This window comes from Bos indicus, chromosome 5, assembly GCF_029378745.1.
Source record: "Bos indicus isolate NIAB-ARS_2022 breed Sahiwal x Tharparkar chromosome 5, NIAB-ARS_B.indTharparkar_mat_pri_1.0, whole genome shotgun sequence".
Taxonomy (NCBI): domain Eukaryota; kingdom Metazoa; phylum Chordata; class Mammalia; order Artiodactyla; family Bovidae; genus Bos; species Bos indicus.
In genome coordinates this window covers 64,220,177-64,239,985 of record NC_091764.1, presented here as the reverse complement: position 1 = coordinate 64,239,985, position 19,809 = coordinate 64,220,177, and the positions used below count along the sequence as shown (strand labels likewise).

At 38.7% G+C, this 19,809-nt stretch overlaps 1 protein-coding gene across 1 annotated transcript; it reads left to right on the top strand.

Annotated features, from left to right (window-relative positions):
* The first annotated feature begins 920 nt into the window (after nt 1-920).
* Nucleotides 921-17,744, top strand: DEPDC4 (DEP domain containing 4). The gene is given in 11 exon segments (XM_070789596.1): nt 921-1,385; nt 5,332-5,354; nt 10,679-10,798; nt 10,801-10,855; nt 14,450-14,468; nt 14,470-14,623; nt 16,006-16,061; nt 16,992; nt 17,286-17,424; nt 17,507-17,559; nt 17,562-17,744. Coding segments are annotated over 11 exon segments (927 nt in total). The 5' UTR covers nt 921-1,236; the 3' UTR covers nt 17,720-17,744.
* The last annotated feature ends 2,065 nt before the right edge of the window (nt 17,745-19,809 follow it).

Sequence of the window (19,809 nt, the reverse complement as noted above, 5' to 3'; positions counted from 1 at the left end):
AGAAACATATGTTTAAATTTTTTTTCATGATGCTCTGGTCCCTTTCAAGCTACTCAGCTATGGGATGGTATTTTTTACTCCCTTCAGACTCAAGTGGAAATAAAAAGAAGGAAGCAGCATTTACAAACATAAAAGACTTTTACCGGTTCCTATGCTGTCAATGCAGTATTAAGTCATCTTATGCAAAATATGTGCCTAAGTAGTAATGACATCTCTCGTCTTAAAGGAGTTTGTCTTTGCCAAGTTCTAATGAATCATAAAGTATTTGAACCAGTAGGAACGAAGCTATTCAAAAATGAAAAGGAATTGGAATTTGAAGATTCAAACAATAGACTCTACAGGTTTCTAGGCAATAAATCATCTTATGTTTTTTGCAAAATAAAAAAGAATTCTGAGACTGGGTTAACTGATGAAATAAAAGCAAAGAAACATATAAGGTTAGTGTTATCCAAGATACTGTAGTATTTTGTGTTTAGATGCTGGCAGAACAGTCTTCATTGAGCGAACCTTAAATATTCTACTTTCAAGTGTTTTCAGAAATTAATAAAAGAAATAGCCATATATAAATTAATCTATTTCTGCATTTGCTCTAAAACAGTTATGAGGAAATGATCACATAAATACTTCAGAATTTATACCAGGAAAAACTTTATCTCCTCTGATGAATTGTGTGCTTCCTAGTTTTTGAAAAGTGACTTAACCAAAGTAGATAAAGTCAAAGTTATGGATACTAGAGCAAAAGTCTTCTTTGTTATAGAAACCATGATAACCTTAGAATTAACATATATATATTTCTGTTTATTTACAATCCTAACATCCTCTTTTGGTGATATTCTATTATCTAATAAATTTATTACTTGTATCTTTTGGGCTTCCCTGGTGGCTCAGACGGTAAAGCGTCTGCCTGCAATGCGAGAGACCCTGGTTCGATTCCTGGGTTGGGAAGATCCCCTGGAGAAGGAAATGGCAATCCACTCCAGCACTCTTGCCTAGAAAACCCCATAGACAGAGGAGCCTGATAGGCTATAGTCCATGGGGTCGCAAAGAGTTGGACACGACTGAGCGACTTCACTTCTTCACTTGTATCTTTTACTGTAAGCTGCCTGACATCTTTTTGAAAATAGGAAATGTATAAGTAAGTTTTAATAAGTAAATTTAAGTGCATATTTGAAATATTGGTCCTATATATAATAGAGAAATTCACATATTGTTTCTTTCAACTGACCAGAAGAGGAAATGATTTCAAATCCTCTAGCACAAGAGATTGGTGAGGAAAGAATTGAGGAACTTATTGACACAATGAGAGGGACTCTGGCTTTACCTGTAAGCATCACAGTTGACAAACCTGTTCTCCCACTTTCAAAAGGTAATTTCAGTTTCCAGTAGTTCGTTTCAGAACTTTTAAGGAAGAACTGACTTTTTAAAATAGACTTTACTTTTTTACAACATTGTTAGGTTCACAGAAAAATTGAACAGAAAGTACAGGGAATTCCCATATATACACAGCCTCCCCCACTATCAACACCCTACACCGGAGTGGTTGTTTGCTATAATCCATGCACTTACACTGACATATCATTATCACTCGAAGCCCATGATTTACATTAGTGTTCACTCTTGGTGGTGTATATTATGATGTGGGTTTTGACAAATGTCTGATGACTGTTCCACCATTTTAGTATTATACAGAATAGTTTCATGGCTCTGTAAATGCTCTGTATGTTCAATTGCTCAGTTGTGTCCAACTCTTTGCGACACTATAGACTATAGCCCCACCAAGCACCTCTGTCCATGGGATTCTCCAGGCAAGAATACTGGAGTAGGTTGCCATTGTCTCATTTAGGGAAACTTCCCAACCCAGAGATCGAACCCAAATCTTCTGCACTGCAGGCAGGTTTTTTTATTAGCCATCGAGGAATTTGTCCTTCCTTCCCCAATACTTCACCTACTTGTGGTTTTGTGCTTATAATGCCACTTAACAGTGGGAAGAAAAGCCCCATGCCCAGGGCAGTTAGGAGAGATACAATCACAATTCATAATGGTTACATACTATAATGCGTGTGGTCAAACCATGACAGAAGCAAAACAAGCATGATTTGCACACTGGAGGAGCAAAAGTTATCAACAATAACTAGGATGAGTGTGAGAAGAGAAATGCATGGTGCCCAAAGAAAGGGTGCAAATGAGAAGAGAAGAGGAACTATTTAGAGGACAGGCTGAAAAAGAGGAACCAACAGAAATTTGATTTTTACCTGTTATGAGTGAAAAAGAAAAACTTGTCTCATCATTTTCCCATGAGGATATAGGATACCTTACCTGTCTCTCTGGAGAAACCTGTATGCAGGTCAAGAAGCATTAATATCAGTAACCTCAGATACGCACATGACAGCACCCTAATGGCAGAAAGTGAAGAGGAACTAAAGAGCCTCTTGATGAAGGTGAAAGAGGAGTGAAAACACTGGCTTAAAACTCATGTAAACATAACTTTCCTTTTTTGAGGTCACAAATATATTCTAAAATTGTATTTTTGTGGTTTGCACAAAACTATACATTTATTAAAATATTTCGAGTTGCACACCTGAAAAAAAAAATAAAACTCAACATTCAAAAACCAAAGATCATGGCATCAGGTCCCATAACTTCATGGCAAATAGATGGGGGGAAAGTGGAAACTGACAGATTTCATTTTCTTAGGCTCCAAAATCACTGTGGATGGTGACTCAAGCCATTTAAAGGACACTTGCTTCAAGGAAATCCATGACAAACCTAAATAATGTATTGAAAAGCGGAGACATCACCTGGCTGACAAAGGTCTGTACAGTCAAAGCTATGGTTTTTCCAGTAGTCATGTATGGATGTAAGAGTCAGACCATAAGGAAGGCTGAGTGCTGAAGCCTTGATGCTTTCAAATTGTGGTGCTGGAGAACTCTCAAGAGTCTGTTGGACAGCAAGGAGATCAAACAAGTCAATCCTAAAGTACGTCAACCTTGAATATTCATTGGAAGGACTGATGCTGAAGCTGAAGCTTCAATCCTTTGGCCACCTGATACAAAGAGCTGACACATTTGAAAGACCCTGATACTGGGAACGATTGAAGGCAGCAGGAGAAGGGGATAACAGAGGATGTGATGGTTAGATAGCATCACCAATTCAGTGGACATGAGTTTGAGCAAACTCCGGGAGATAGTGAAGAACAGGAAGCCTGACGAGCTGCAATCCATGGGATTACAAAGAATCAGACACAGTTTAGTGACTAAACAAAAACAAAAGAAATTCCTAACTAAAGATGGATATAATTTATCAGTGAAGATGCTTATAAAGGTAATTTTCATTTGTTGGGCCTTTCTCTGGGCCAAGTAACTTGTTAATGCATTTTATATTTGTTATCTGTAATTTAACAATAGACCTGTAAAGTGAGGGTAGAACTTTCATTTTATAGTTGGGGAAACAGACTCAAAAGGATAAATAAACAAGACATGGTAAGGGAAAGAAAGATGGCACTCTTATGTACTTTTAAAAACATTTTTATTTTTATCTTTGTTATACATATACATAATATAAAATATTAAAGTAGTGCTACAGATTTTCTCACCAAAAAATAAGTTTCCTACCCTTCTCCTCTCATGCATTTGCTGCTGCTAAGTCGCTTCAGTCGTGTCTGACTCTTCACGACCCCATGGACTGCAGCCCACCAGGCTCCTCCGTCCATGGGACTTTCCAGGCAAGAGTACTGGAGTGGGGTGCCATTGCCTTCTCCGTCTCATGCATTTACTCCTCTCCAAAGACAACCATTTACAATTCTCTATATTGTAACTCATGTATTTTATAAATGTATCTCATGTCTCTAAATGTCATGCTTATACTGCTGCTTCATGCTTTTTCAGTTTTACAGACATCTATTAATTTTCTAAAAAGGAAAATAGGGTTTATGTCTCTTCTTTTTCTTGCATTTGTCTCCCAAATACTTTAAATGGTTCACATGCATTTATATACTCTTCTATGAATAACATATTTAACAAAAAATGTTAGGTGAAAATAGAAATATCTTTAGTTTGAGGTATCTTTTAGTTTGAAATATCTTTAGTTAGAAATATCTTTTGTGTTTAGCCAGATATTTTAAACATTGTTACAAAACAATAATTACTAAGTTTTGAATTTTAAAAAAGGAAATTTTTTTGGCTGTACTGTGTATCTTGTGGGATCTTAGTTCCCCTACCAGGGATTGAAGCTGGGTCATGGCTTACCTGGTGACTCAGCTGATAAAGAATCCACCTGCAGTGCAGGAGACCTGGGTTCGATCCCTGAGTTGGGAAGATTCCCTGGAGAAGAGAATGTCTACCTACTCCAGTATTTTGGCCTGGAGAATTCCATGGACTATCCATGCAAAAAGTCGGACGCAACTGAGCGACTTTCACTTTCATGGCAGTAAAAGTTCTGAGTTCTGACTACTGAACTGCCAGGAAATCCCCTAAAAAAGGAGACTTTATGTTAAAACAAAAATCAGCCAAGTCTGGGAACATCTACTTTAGTTTAGACTATTTACTTTATAGACAAGGAAACTGAGACTCAGAAAAGTTAGATAACTTGCAAAGTTTCCACAGTTAACTAATGGCATCAAGACTCAGACCTGGGAACTTCCCTGGTGGGTCAGTGGTTGAGAATCCACCTTGCAATTTAGGGGACGGGGGTTCAATCTCTTGTCAGGGAACTAGGATCCCACATGCCTTGGAGGAACTAAGCCTATGGGCTGCATGGTGTGCCAGAAGATCTGATGTGCTGCAACTAAGACTCGACACAGTACAATAAATTTTTAAAAAGGACTCACACCTAGATTTCCATACTTTTACCCAGTGTCTTATCATTATTGTTGCAACAAAGTATTGTAAACTATTAAATGGGTACAGTTGAAATATATGTAGTTGATATGTTTGCTCTTTGTCCCAACTGAACGTGTCAGCCTTCAGAATACCTATTTTAGTTGTTCTTTCTAATAAAACATGGTTTTGAGAGAGGTACTCTTTCATAAGTTACTAATAACAAGTCTCTTTATTTTGAAAGTCTTAAATCCACTAAAGTAAGTTTTTTATTGTTGTTTTTTGTTTTGTAAAAGGGCTTGCAAAAGAGAACTAACTTTCAAATTGATTGTTCTTATATCTAATGAGTAAAAATATTCACTCTAAAAAAATTTTTTATACCAAAATTTTTGGAAAAATGCATTTGGAAGTTTCTCTAAATTCTAACAAATCAGGCATGGTTGGAGGTTTTGTTGTTATTATTATCCACTGAAATCTGACTATTCTGTGATCCTTAAGCACAAAAACACCCCCTCAGATGTATTAACACATATAAAACTGGTTTTATAAAATTAAATAATTAGCTGGCCCACAAGAAAATCTAGGCTACTTTCTATTTGGAAAAATATGGCTGGCTAAAGGTATGCCGTTGGCAATACACCTGTATAAATGTCAGCCAAGAAATAAAAGTATTGAGTCCTTCTTTTCTTTGTTTTTAAAAAAGGTCATTCCTTAATTCCCCCAAAACTAAGAAACCTACTTCACTTGAATTGAGTCGAAAATTCTGCCAGCAGTGATGAAGCCAGGACTGCAGGCTTCTTCCAAATTTGCATTTGTGTGACTAGTAGAGTCAAGGTGAACCTTTGCTGAGATTTGTTTATTTTTTACAAGTGAGATGTGTTCTTTACTGAGATTTGTTTATTTTTTACAGGTGTTTCTTTCTGATAACACCTATAAAATGTATTAGAAATATAAAAAAATATAATGACTAATATTTTGAAGCTAATATACTAATATTTTTGAAATATATTTTAGAAATGTTAGGGATTCTAAAGATGCAGGTACTCTCCCTCTCTCCTGAGGGGAATGTCCAGATCGGCTAGAGCAATTCCATACTATTCATTAGTTTTACTTGACTTCCAGAAGAATACATTTTACAAAGGTTTCCTCAGCCAAAGCGAAGTGTGATTCCTACTGAACACACTGTACTTCTCCCACCAAAACATTTACACACTGAGTGAAATTGCCTGTTGACTTGTCTTTATTTCCTACTGGGGTGTCAGGTACTTAGGGACAGTCCTCATCTTTGTTCACCATTGTATTTCCCATTGAATGACCCAGTGCTTAGCTGTTGGTATGTAACATTTAGTGAATGAATGGCTCATATACTGCCTCCTCATTTTATAAAAATTTTCTTTTTATGGACAGAGAAGCCTGGTAGGCTGCAGTCCATGGGGTCACTAAGAGTTGGACACGACTGAGCGACTTCATTTTTACTTTTCACTTTCATATATTGGAGAAGGAAATGGCAACCCACTTCAGTGTTCTTGCCTGGAGAATCCCAGGGACAGGGGAGCCTGGTGGGCTGCCGTCTATGGGGTTGCGCAGAGTTGGACACGATTGATGTGACTTAGCAGCAGCAGCAGCATATACACATAAATACTCATCTGTACATATATTTGTGTTTAGGCTATCCTAAACGCTGGATGGATTGTATGCTCTTCAAATGCAAAGTGTATCCCCTTCACCCAGCACAGAGATGATTGGAGAAGAAATGCTCCATTAAGAATACGGTGGTGACTGTATGTGTTGTCACAACACCCTTCTTGAGTCTTAATTTCCTCACAAGGAGCTAGCTATTCTGTTTATCAGCTCTGCACTTGGCTAGTATGTCTAGACATGCACGTTTCTCTGCTCCCTCTCCTTCAGGTCTTCGCTCAAATATCATCTTCCTGATGATAATTCCCACACATCTTATTTAAAATCACAACACTAATCCCATAGTGTAGTCTGATCTCCTTTTTTTCCCTTCATTTCTATCCAGAGAACTTAATACAAACTGACACAGACATATTTCACTTTTTGTTATTTATTGTCTGCCTCCCTCTTCTCTGTAGACTATAAGCTCCATTAAGGCAAGAATTTTGCCTGTTTTGGTTACCACTATGCCCCTGGAACCTAGAACATTGTCTAATACAAAATAGGTCTCAAAATGTTTGTTGAGTAAATGAATATTCTGTCTTGATGCTATTGCTGAATAGTCTTTTTTCTACTTTTGGATTTATTCGTAAGAATCTATTCATGCTTCTTGGTGACTTGATAAAATTTGCCTTCATCCATTTCATGTGTAGCTATCCTTTCCTCCTCACCTATGGATGGCTGCTGAAGGGTCATTATTGTTATATATATCTTTTTCTAGCACTTGATTCAGTGCTATGCCCAAAGGTTGGTATTAACAAATATGGACTGATTGATTAGAGGCTATTTTTCTCCTGAGAAACCTGTATGCAGGAGAAGCAGCAGCAGTTAGAACTAGATATGGAACAACAGACTGGTTCAAAATTGGGAAAGGAGTACATCAAGGCTGTATATTGTCACCCTGCTTACTTAATTTATATACAGAGTACATCATGCGAAATGCTGGGCTGAATGAATCATAAGCTGGACTCAAGATTGCCAGGAGAAATATCAACAAGATATTTGAGATCTGCAGAGATCATCTGAGATATGCAGATGATACCACTTTAATGGCAGAAAGTGAAGAGGAAGAAAGAGCCTCATGAAGAAAGTGAAAGAGGAGAGTGAGAAAGCTGGCTTGAAACTCAGCATTCAAAAAACTAAGATCTGGCATCTGGTCCTATCACTCCATGGCAAGTAGATGGGGAAATTGTGGAAAAAGTGTCAGTTTTCATTCTCTTGGGCTCCAGAATCAATGCAGACAGTGACTATAGCCATGAAATTAAAAAAAATGCTTGCTCCTTGGAAGAATAGCTATGACAAACCTAGACAGTGTATTAAAAAGCAGAGACATCATTTTGCTGACAAAGGTCTGTCTAGTCAAAACTATGGATTTTCCAGTAGTCGTGTATGGATGTGAGAGTTGTACCATAAAAAAGGCTGAGCACTGACAAATTGATACTTTCCAACTGTGGTGCTGGAGAAGACTCTTGAGAGTCCTTTGGACAGCAAGGAGATCAAACCAGTCCATTCTAAAAGAAATAAAACCTTGAATATTCATTGGAAGGACAGTTGCTGAAGTTGAAGTGCCAATACTTTGGCCACCTGATGCAAAAAGCTGACTCACTGGAAAAGACCTTGATGCTGGGAAAGATTGAGGGCAAGAGGAGAAGGTGGCAACAGAAGATGAGATGGTTGGATGGCATCACTGATTCAGTGGACATGAGTTTGAGCAAACTCTGGGAGAATAGTGAAGGACAGGGAAGCCTGGAGTGCTGCAGTTCATGGGGTCGCAAAGAATCAGACACGACTTACAGACTGAACAATAACAAATGATCTCAGGTCTTTACTAAAAGATTGTTGATTTATTTTTTGTCAGTAACTCAGCAGTAGCAAACTCAGATGCCTTTAGGAGCCAGGCAGATCAGACAGCGTGTGAGGATTTCATTTTCAAACATGTAGGAAAAATATATGCTGTTGTTTTGCTTGAAATGCATGACCCTTGTTGTTTAGTCTCTAAGTTGTGTCTGACTCTTTTGTGACCCCACCAGGCTCCTCTGTCCATGGGATTTGCCAAGCAATGGCCCCATTGGTTGTTTTTCCTTTTCCTGCTTAAGACAGAGATATAACTCTAGGGAAATTAATTTCTACTGTAGCAAAACCAATAGCATGATACCATGAAAATGGTAGCTGACAGTCAACTTCACTGTTTGGGAAACAGCAGGAAGTGGTGGGGTTTGTGGTGAGCTGGAAATGACATGTCAGTGCAAATAGGGTAGCCACTAACTTATATCAGCTAATTTTGGTCAGACATGAATTCAAGCCCAGTGTTGTGAGATCTTCAGTTTAGTTCAGTTCAGTCGCTCAGTCGTGTCCAACTCTTTGCAACCCCATGAATTGCAGCACGCCAGGCCTCCCTGTCCATCACCAACTCCCACAGTTCACTCAAACTCCAGCCATCTCATCCTCTGTCGTCCCCTTCTCCTCCTGCCTCCAATCCCTCCCAGCATCAGAGTCTTTTCCAATGAGTCAACTCTTTGCATCAGGTGGCCAAAGTACTGGAGTTTCAGCTTTAGCATCATTCCTTCCAAAGAAGTCCCAGGACTGATCTCCTTTAGAACGGACTGGTTGGATCTCCTTGCAGTCCAAGGGACTCTCAAGAGTCTTCTCCAACACCACAGTTCAAAAGCATCAATTCTTTGGCGCTCAGCCTTCTTCACAGTCCAACTGTCACATCCATACATGACTACTGGAAAAACCATAGCCTTGTCTGGACGGACCTTTGTTGACAAAGTAATGTCTCTGCTTTTCAATATGCTACCTAGGTTGGTCATAACTTTTCTTCCAAGGAGTAAGTGTCTTTTAATTTCATGGCTGCAATCACCATCCGTACTGATTTTGGAGCCCCAAAAAATAAAGTCTGGCACTGTTTCCACTGTTTCCCCATCTATTTTCCCATGAAGTGATGGGACCAGATGCCATGATCTTCGTTTTCTGAATGTTGAGCTTTAAGCCAACTTTTTCACTCTCCTCTTTCACTTTCATCAAGAGGCTTTTTAGTTCCTCTTCATTTTCTGCCATAAGGGTGGTGTCATCTGCATATCTGAGGTTATTGATATTTCTCCCAGCAATCTTGATTCCAGCTTGTGCTTCTTCCATTTTATGATACTTTAAAAGAGAAGCTAGAAACCGAGAATTTTATATGAAATCTCCCATTTTTAAACAAATTAATTCTGTTCAAAATACTATATTCAAAATTCTATTTAAAATAACCAGACAAGTCATGGCTATGATCCAAATTTAATGCATAGGCTATTGGCAGTACCCCTTTATAGATAACAGCCTTGTCATGGTGAAAGGGCTTACATAACTCAATGAAGCTATGAGCCATGCTATGCAGGGCCACTCAGGATGGACAGGTCATAGTGAAGAGTTCTGACAAAACATGGTCCAATGGAGGAGGAAATGGCAAACCACTCCAGTATTCTTGCCACAAGAACCCCATGAACAGCATGAAAAAGCAAAAAGATATGGCACTGGAAGATGAACCCCCCAGGTTGGGAGATGTCCAGTATGCTACTGGGAAGAACAGAGGGCAACCATGTGGTTGCAAAGAGTCAGACACGACTTACTGACTGAACAACAATGATTGGCAGTAAAGCTCTGCAAGAGATTTACTGTAGCTTTAGCTTCTGTAATTTTCTTTCATTTAAAGAAAAACATAATATTAATGATGATTCAGTGCTTAGAATAATAAAAAAAAACTTCATTAACTCTTAACATAAATGACCAGAAACCCAAGTTAAAATTAACCTAATACTATATTTGAATTTAAAAACAATTTAACTACAACTATACCTGCTTTGAATAAAATTGTAAATAATTAGTAATCTTAATTTATAAGCAGGACCAATAGCTTTTTATATCTGGAATTAACCTATTGATAGTACCCCTTAAAAGCTAGATAATATCACTTTATAATTAACATAACCAGAAAATAAAAGTAATATGACTCATAACCCTGATGTCTATTTAAAGGTCAATCTTGAAAAGAAAAACCGTAATTTAGCCAATTTAATTATCCCAGTATTAAATTCATCCATTATGTTAATGCTTTTGTATTGCTGGAAATAGAATTTTATAATACTGGTTGAAGTGTTATTTATTAGTCTGATAGTTGTATTATTTTTCTTTCTAAGCTGTGGAAGATGTTGGAAAACAACAAACACTGTTATGTATTCTTCAACTGATTCACCTTCCATTCTTGGAAAGTATTTCGGAACCCCTAGTTAAAACACAAATTCTTCAATTAAATAGAGAGGAAGATCTTGTATCGCAAACACTTAAATAGACAGAGAGGTGATTCCAAACTTACGTCTACCTGAGTCAGTTCAGTTCAATCGCTCAGTCGTGTCCAACTCTTGGTGACCCCATGAACCACAGCACACCAGGCCTCCCTGTCCATCACCAACTCCTGGAGTCCACCCAAACCCATGTCCATTGAGTTGGTGATGCCATCCAGCCATCTCATCCTTTGTCGTCCCCTTCTCCTCCTGCCCTCAGTCTTTCCCAGCATCAGGGTCTTTTCAAATGAGTTAGCTCTTCTCATTAGGTGACCAAAGTATTGGAGTTTCAGCTTCAGCATCAGTCCTTCCAATGAACACCCAGGACTGATCTCCTTTAGAATGGACTGGTTGGATCTCCTTGCAGTCCAAGGGACTCTCAAGAGTCTTCTCCAACACCACAGTTCAAAAGAATCAATTCTTTGGCACTCAGCTTTCTTCACTGTCCAACTCTCACATCCATACATGACCACTGGAAAATCCATAGCCTTGACTAGACGGACCTTTGTTGGCAAAGTAATGTCTCTGCTTTTGAATATGCTGTCTAGGTTGCTCATAACTTTCCTTCCAAGGAGTAAGTGTCTTTTAATTTCATGGCTGCAATCATCATCTGCAGTGATTTTGGAGCCCAGAAAAATAAAGTCAGCCACTGTTTCCAATGTTTCCCCATCTATTTGCCATAAAGTGATGGGACCGGATGCCATGATCTTAGCTTTAGGTGACCATTTTTATTGTCAATTTATAACTAAAATGTTCTTTCACATCTTTTATCCTTGGTTTTTGTTTTGTTTTTAAATTTCAAGGTGTTTATTTCATTGGGAATTTTCTGACACAAAGTAACTAAACCAAACTCTACCTCTTTTGAGAGTTTGAAAACACCATAGATAGTCTTCACGTATGAATCCTTATCCTCAGTTATTTAAGCATGTCTTTGGGCATTTCACAGTGCCCCTTATCATACCCTCTTTGGGAGATTCCAGTCATTCCTGATCTCATTAACTGATCTCATTCATCAGAATCTTCTCGTGACCAATCTGGACTTTTTTCCAAGGAGAATGGATTTTCTTTCTTTGAAAACTGTATCAGGCACACTTCCCTCTAAATTTATACAGTGTTTGTAGGAAAGTATATATAAAATAAATAGGATTATCCTTGTTTTTTTTAAATGTATGAGAACATATTCATATATTTGAGCAAACACCAGCTTTGATTTAGAAATTAATCACTGAATTCTCCTTTGATCTAAAATAGAAAGTCCCTGGTTATGACCTGTGAGAAGATGACTGGATATCTTAGTGGTTTCATTCATTTGACCTCAGTCATGATATGTCAATCTTCTTTCCCTGCACCAGCCCTGAGTGTTTTTCCACAGTTGTATTATTTCCATTTTATAACCATAAATAACAAGCATGACGGTTTTTACTGGTTTATTCATCCCTGCATTAAAAGAAGCCACAGTCTAGTAGGGGAGATGTTCATGAAACAAAACGTTACAGTACAATGAAGTAAGGCCTGTCATAAAAGCAGCCTCATTTGTGGAGATGTTCCAGGACCCCTGTAACCTGAATGAGGTCCCTTCTCTTACACTCCCAACTCCAAGGTATTTGTCACTCCTGGTAAACCAGTTGTTAGGAACCATAGGCATATGACCTTGGGTACTTCTGGGATTCAGGCAGAGAGAACAATATGATGCTTTCTCCCACGTGGGCCAAACAAGAAAAGAACATCAGACTCCAAGCCTGGGAACCAGAAAGCTTCAGATCCTAGGAAGAGCTTGGTGATCAGAGACCTGTGAACCATCTAAATCAACCATGGTCCTGTTTGCACATGACATGCGTGTGTGTGTGTGTGTGCTAAGTCACTTCAGCTGTGTCCGGCTCTTTGTGACCTTATGGATCATAGGCCACCAGTCTTCTCTGTCCAAGGGATTCTCTGGGCAAGAATATTGGAGTGGGTTGCTGTGCCCTCCTCCAGGGGATCTTCCTGACCCAGGGATCAAACTTGTGTCTCTTATGTCTCCTCCATTGGCAGGCAGGCTCTTTACCACTAGTGCTACTTGGGAAGCCCCTTGCACATGACATGCTTGCTCCTAATTTACAATAGGCCAAGAACGACCCAACAAGTGGCTGAGACTTCCCCAGCCCCTGAGTCAGAAAGAATACAGGGACACCAACAAAGAAACACGATTTCTTTAGAAGCCTCTGCAGGAATCAGACAGCAGCCGGTCAGCCTTTATGAGTTTCTACGCAGAAAAGGTAGGCTACCTGCAAGAAAAATGCAATCCAACTACCCTTAATCTTTTCACCTGCAACACTAGGAGCTGAAAAATAATGAGTTACACATTTAAGCAATATGTTCCATTTACCTCGGGGGTAGAGGGGAGGGAAGAGAAGGAAGGAAGGAAAAGGAAATGAAGGGAAGAAGGAACGATATTTCAGGATCATCAAGAATTCATAGCATGTATCACTTAGGAACCCCATCCTAAGAAAATATTCAAAGATACATTTTAATCTGTTTACAAAGAAATAGCCAGAACCCCAAGAGGGAGACAGGTGAAGAAGGAGGAAATATTGGTAAGCAATGAACTTTGGTCTGGGTGCTCTGTTTTCTCTTCTTCCTAATTTTGAACCCACATATGTGCATGCATAGAAACATACATGCATTGGTACAAACATATATGCCTGCATACAGACACACATACACACATAAATTCCAAGTTGATAAGATAAAACTGTGTGAGAATGTACAAAGTGTAAGTGCTAAATATGATGTCAACAAAGAAGGTACATAGTATTAAGGGAAATTATAATAAATACTAACCTATCTCACCAAAATCTGGGGTTAGGAAGGTGGCAGATGTGGAGAAGGGGGAATTATAGGCCTTCCAAAGTCGTCACTGAAGGGAGGGAGGAGTGAAAGAATCTTAAATTTCTTTTATTTTATAAAGAAATACTGAATTCAGAGACTTTTAAATACATATTCATGGCTGTGCAGGATCTTAGCTGCAGCACAAGGGATGTTTGATATTTCTTGCAGCATGCACGATCTTTAGTTGCGGCATGTGGGATCTAGTTCCCTGACCAGGGATCAAAAGCAGTCCCCCGGCATTGGAAGTGAAGAATCTTAGCCACTGGACCATCACCGAAGTCCCCTAAATTTCTTATCTATTGGGGTTGGGAGATAAAAAGGGGAAAAGAGTGTGCAGTGGGATTTAAACAGTGCATCTTGATGGGAAAGCATTTAGTATCTTACTTTCAAATAATAATACAACCAAATGCACCTAATGATCAGAGTGGGAAATGAGAGAGGAACCACCAATGGAATAGAACGGTACAGATGAACTCTTCTCCACAACATCTAACAAAGGTAGAAACAAATAATGAAACAGTGGCTTGCAGATATTATAATTCCCTGAAAGTCAAGGTAGAGAAAAGTATGGTGGTATCTAGTAAGGAAAAATCTATTCCTTCGCATTTACTCCCTCAGTCATGCAAAAATAATTACTGAAAAGATTTTCTAGTTGTTTATTCTTAGATTGTTAATTATAAGCTAGATTTCATTATGCTTTATCAAAGAATGTTTTAGGTAGATAAATGTAAACGTCAACCATTGATTTATTTTGTTTTTTGCCTCCAGGATTGATAACTGGCTTAATTAATGCAGCAATTGAATGCTTGGAATATTTCCCTGGTCAGTTAATAGTTACTGTTGGCCAGCAGTTAGTACAACAAAGAAATGAAGAGACAAGACTGAATACACAGAAGAAGTTACTCTTTGATGTCATAGTAAAATATTATAATCAGGAGTTCAGTTCAGTTCAGTCGCTCAGTCATGACCAACTCTTTGCAACCCTATGAACCGCAGCACTCCAGACCTCCCTGTCCATCACCAACTCCCATTGTCTACCCAAACTCATGTCCCTTGAGTCGGTGATGCCATCCAACCATCTCATCCTCTATCATCCCCTTCTCCTCCTGCCCTCAATCTTTCCCAGCATCAGGGTCTTTTCAAATGAGTCAGCTCTTCGCATCAGGTGGCCAAAGTATTGGAGTTTCAGCTTCAATATCAGTCCTTCCAATGAACACCCAGGACTGATCTCCTTTAGAACGGACTGGTTGGATCTCCTTGCAGTCCAAGGGACTCTCAAGAGTCTTCTCCAACACCACAGTTCAAAAGCATCAATTCTTCGGCGCTCAACTTTCTTTATAGTCCAACTCTCACATCCATACATGACCACTGGAAAAACCATAGCCTTGACTAGGCAGACCTTTGTTGACAAAGTAATGTCTCTGCTTTTTAATATGTTGTCTAAGTTGGTCATAACTTTGCTTCCAAGGAGTAAGTGTCTTTTAATTTCATGGCTGCAATCACCATCTGCAGTGATTTTGGAGCCCCCCAAAATAGTCAGCTACTGTTTCCACTATTTCCCCATCTATCTGCCATGAAGTGATGGGACTGGATGCTATGATCTTAGTTTTCTGAATGTTTAGCTTTAAGCCAACTTTTTCACTCTCCTCTTTTACTTTCATCAAGAGGCTCTTTAGTTCTTCTTCACTTTCTGCCATAAGGGTGGTGTCATCTACATATCTGAGGTTATTGATATTTCTCCCAGCAATCTTGATTCCAGCTTGTACTTCCTCCAGCCCAGCGTTTCTCATGATGTACTCTGTATATAAGTTAAATAAGCAGGGTGACAATATGCAGCCTTGATGTACTTCTTTTCCTATTTGGAACCAGTCTGTTCCATGTCCAGTTCTAACTGTTGCTTCCTGCAACCTGCATACAGGTTTCTCAAGAGGCAGGTCAGGTGGTCTGGTATTCCCATCTCTTTCAGAATTTTCCACAGTTTATTGTGATCCACACAGTCAAAGGCTTTGGTATAGTCAATAAAGCAGAAATAGATGTTTTTCTGGAACTCTCTTGCTTTTTCCATGATCCAGCAGATGTTGACAATTTGATCTCTGGTTCCTCTGCCTTTTCTAAAACCAGCTTGAACATCTGGAAGTTCACAGTTCATGTATTGTTGAAGCCTGGCTTGGAGAATTTTGAGCATTACTTTACTAGCGTGTGAGATGAGTGCAATTGTGCAGTAGTTTGAGCATTCTTTGACATTGCCTTTCTTTGGGATTGGAATGAACACTGACCTTTTCCAGTCCTGTGGCCACTGCTGAGTTTTCCAAATCAGGAGAGAGGCTGCTTATTAACTGATGAGTATATTGGTATTTATTCAGGAATTATTGAACTTTTAGTTAAGTGATGTTTAAACTTCAGTTTTCTTGCGTAATAATAAAACCTGAAGATACAAGTTGATGGAAATGTATTATATGAGTATTGATTTTTTCGGCTGTGCTCTGCAGCAGGTAGGATCTTAGTTCCCCAAGAAGGGATCGAACCCATGCTCCCTGCAGTGGAAGCATGGATTCCTAACCACTGGACCTCCATGGAATTCCCTGAATGTTGCATTTTAATATGTTTTTCTATGGTGTCAAATTACTTCATGGAGTCTTATTTTTTTTTTTTGCCAAAGACCACGGCTTATGGAATCTTAGTTCCCCCACCACAGATGAAACCAAGGGACCTGTCAGTGAAAGAGCCGAGTCCTAACAACTAGATCACCAGCAAATTCCCTCATAGAGTTCTTTTTTCACTTTTTTTTTTCACTACTTTTTGCCTGTCACGTAAATTATAATGTCAAATGTAATAATGTAGTATAGGAATTAGATCTAAGGTAATTCTCTCATAGGGACAGTCTAAGAAATATTTTGATACACTACAGGACTAGAGAGGGGCTTCCCTTGTGGCTCAGCTGGTAAAGAATCCACTTTCAATGCTGGAGACCTGGGTTCGATCCCTGGGTTGGGAAGATCCCGTGGAGAAGGGAAAGGCTACCCACTCCAGTATTCTGGGCTGGAGACTTCCATGGACTATACAGTCACAAAGAGTTGGACACGACTGAGCGACTTTCACTTTTCATTTTCACAGGACTAGAGAATTGAGGTATCTGTAAATATTAATTTCTGATGTACTAATTTAGTGATCTTTTAGTAAAATAAAAGTTGAGTGACATATCATGTCTTTTTTTACCTATGTAGGTGGCCATATAATTTCACATTAAAAACAAATTAAGGGGACTTCTCTGCTGGTCCAGTGATTAAGACTCTGGGCTTCTAGTGCAGAGGGTGCGGGTTTGATTTCTGGTCGGGGAACTAAGATCCCACAGGCTGTGGCATGCAGCCAGAAAAAAGAAATTAATTAATGTTTGACAGTGCTGGATATAATTATGCATGTGTTTGGCATATTATATAGATAATTTCCTATATGTTTGAAATATTTTATAATAAAAACTTTTTGAATGTAAAAATGAATCTGCAAATCAAATACAGCATCACAGCATTTTAATTGACTGCTAAGTAGTATAATCTGCATTTATTTTTTTCCCTTGCTTTGTCTTCTTTGTAAACCCATGTAACAGAAAATGAAAAAAGAACAGAAGCACTTGAAGCAACACAACTATATCTAAGATTGTTGTTGTCCAACATTAGAGAAGAATTATGATGGCTACTTATTTTCATGGCAATTGCATCAGAAGCTAATGCCAACAAGTTACAAAAAAGGTGAAAAAAATTGCAACAGTTTTAAAACCTTCCATTTATTTCGTTTAAAACCAATTTAAGCTAATGAATCTTTTTGTTTACAGTTTGATAACAAAATGGTGGTCCTGAAAACTCTTGCCAAAGCAGTTTTGCAATCAAGTCACTACTAAAAGTAAAGGCAGGACCACAAGTCTTGTTCCTACTAGAGCTCCACTATGAGCTCTTCAAGGTATGTCTGGCATTTTGCCTGGACACACTTATTACTAAGCTATTTGTGTCAGGTGAAAAAGCAAAGCATTCACTTAATAAATGATTTACTGAGTACCTATAATGGGCAAAGATTGAAGGAATGCTCTCTCCCCACACCCACTAAAGAGAAGGAAGCAGATTCAAAACAACATTGGTATTTAGTTGATATTTACAAGTATACTGATTCGTTTCTTCAACCTATTTCTGGTGCATTACTACGTGCCAGACACTGTCTTAGGTACTTGGAACACATTAGCAAACGAAACACAAAGATGCAGGCCCTTTTTCACTTTTGCTTTAGGGACCCAGGTTTGATCCCTGGTCAGGGAACCAGGATTCCACAGGCTGCGTGGTGCAGACAAAAATAAAAACACACCCAATAAGTTATTATCATATAGTTTGATGGAAAGCAACAAATGCAATAGGAAAAAAAAAAAGAGCAGTTTAAGGGAATTTTGAAGTGCCAGGGTGGGGTTTAGTAGGAGCTTATGGTATTAAATGGTGTGGCCAAGGTTGGGGTCACTGAGAAAGTGAGATTTGAACAGATAGTGGAATGAGGACAGTCAAGTAAATGGCCATGAGGGTTGGGGGGTTGGTTTGGGGCAGAAAAAAATGGTTCCTAGAGCAAAGGTCTTGGAGGTGATGCTTGTCTGGGTGCTGAGGAACAAGAGAAAGGAAGCAGTGAGCAGAGGGGAGAGTAGTGTGAGATGAGGTCGGAGTGGAGGTGGCCCTTGTAGACCATTGGAGAGACCTCGCCTGTCCTTGGAATAGAGTGGGGAATCGTGAGAGGTTTTGAGCACAACAGTGGGCTCATCTGACTGATAACTTATGAAGATAACTGGCTTTTGTGTTGTGGACAGATTATAAAAGGGGAAGGAAAGAAGCAGAAAAATCTTTTAGGAGGCGATTGTAATAATCTGGGCAAGAAATGTAGTGATTTGAAATAAAGGAGTAGCAATAGAGTTAGTGAGCCATTGTCAAATTCTTGATATATTTGGAAAAAGATCTTAGAAAAATGTTTTTTTTCCTCCTAACATAAGAAAAAAGATTACCTTTTTCCAAGGTAATCTTAGAAAAAGATTACCTTTTAACCTTTTAGCCTCACTAATATATTTTAGTACCAGACACTGGCAGTTTTAGTGGCATTATTTCTCCAAAGCCTCTATAAAGAAATATTCCCTTCTTAACTGGATAAAAGGGGAGTTTGGGGGAATGTAGATATATTTAAAACAAATTGTTCCCTTCTCAATTTTTTCGTGTGTAAAAAATGTATCTCATGTCATTAGAAACACATTGGTTTGAATTTTGTAGCAGTTCTCTCACCCTTAACTGAAGTTTCTTTTCCATTATTTCAGAGAAAAAGGTGGTACTAAGTATATACAATGCAAGCAGTCCTCTTTTATGACTTTTGAATCAAATATATTCTGAAGGTCATTTAAAAATCAGTTGTTACTCTGCACCTCATTTTTTATCATAAAATATAATAAATAGAGATTAGGGAAGTGGTTACATAAATGTTTAATTCTATAGTCACTAAACCATAATTCATGTTTATTCCTTACTTATAAAAAGATCCAACCAGGAATTTAGAATGTTTTCTCTCCTCCTCTTCCTTACCACTTAGCATCTCCACTTTCTTCTCACTCTGCCTCCTCCTTGAGGTAAATGAATTCTCCTCTTTGCTACAGATGGTTGAGAAGTTAGAAAGGATTTTTTACCTCCCCCTCATGTTAGAACTAGCAATGTCATAAAGAAAGATACTGGTTCAAATTTTGTAGCAGGACTGAAAGGGAGAAGGAACTTGACATGGGCTGGAGGATTGCTGGTATGGAATTCAGGAAGCAGGGAGAAGTGACTCCAGTGACTGGTTTCTGGAGATTAGGGGATGAAGTATTTCAGGGAAATTGAGATGGGGGTATTTATATAACGGGATCTCAAGCAAACCAAGCTTTTCCCTGTTAAGGGCTTTACTTGTGCTGTCTTGGTTATGTCTGGGATATTTTCTCTTTAGTCTTTTTATGGCCTCACTCTTTCACATCACTTCAGGCCTCTGCTCAAAATGATAGTCTCTCAGTAACTAAGAGGGGTATCTTTCTATCTGCTCTAACTAAGATAGCTACCCATCTTCTTCACTCTAGCTTTGTATCCTGCTTT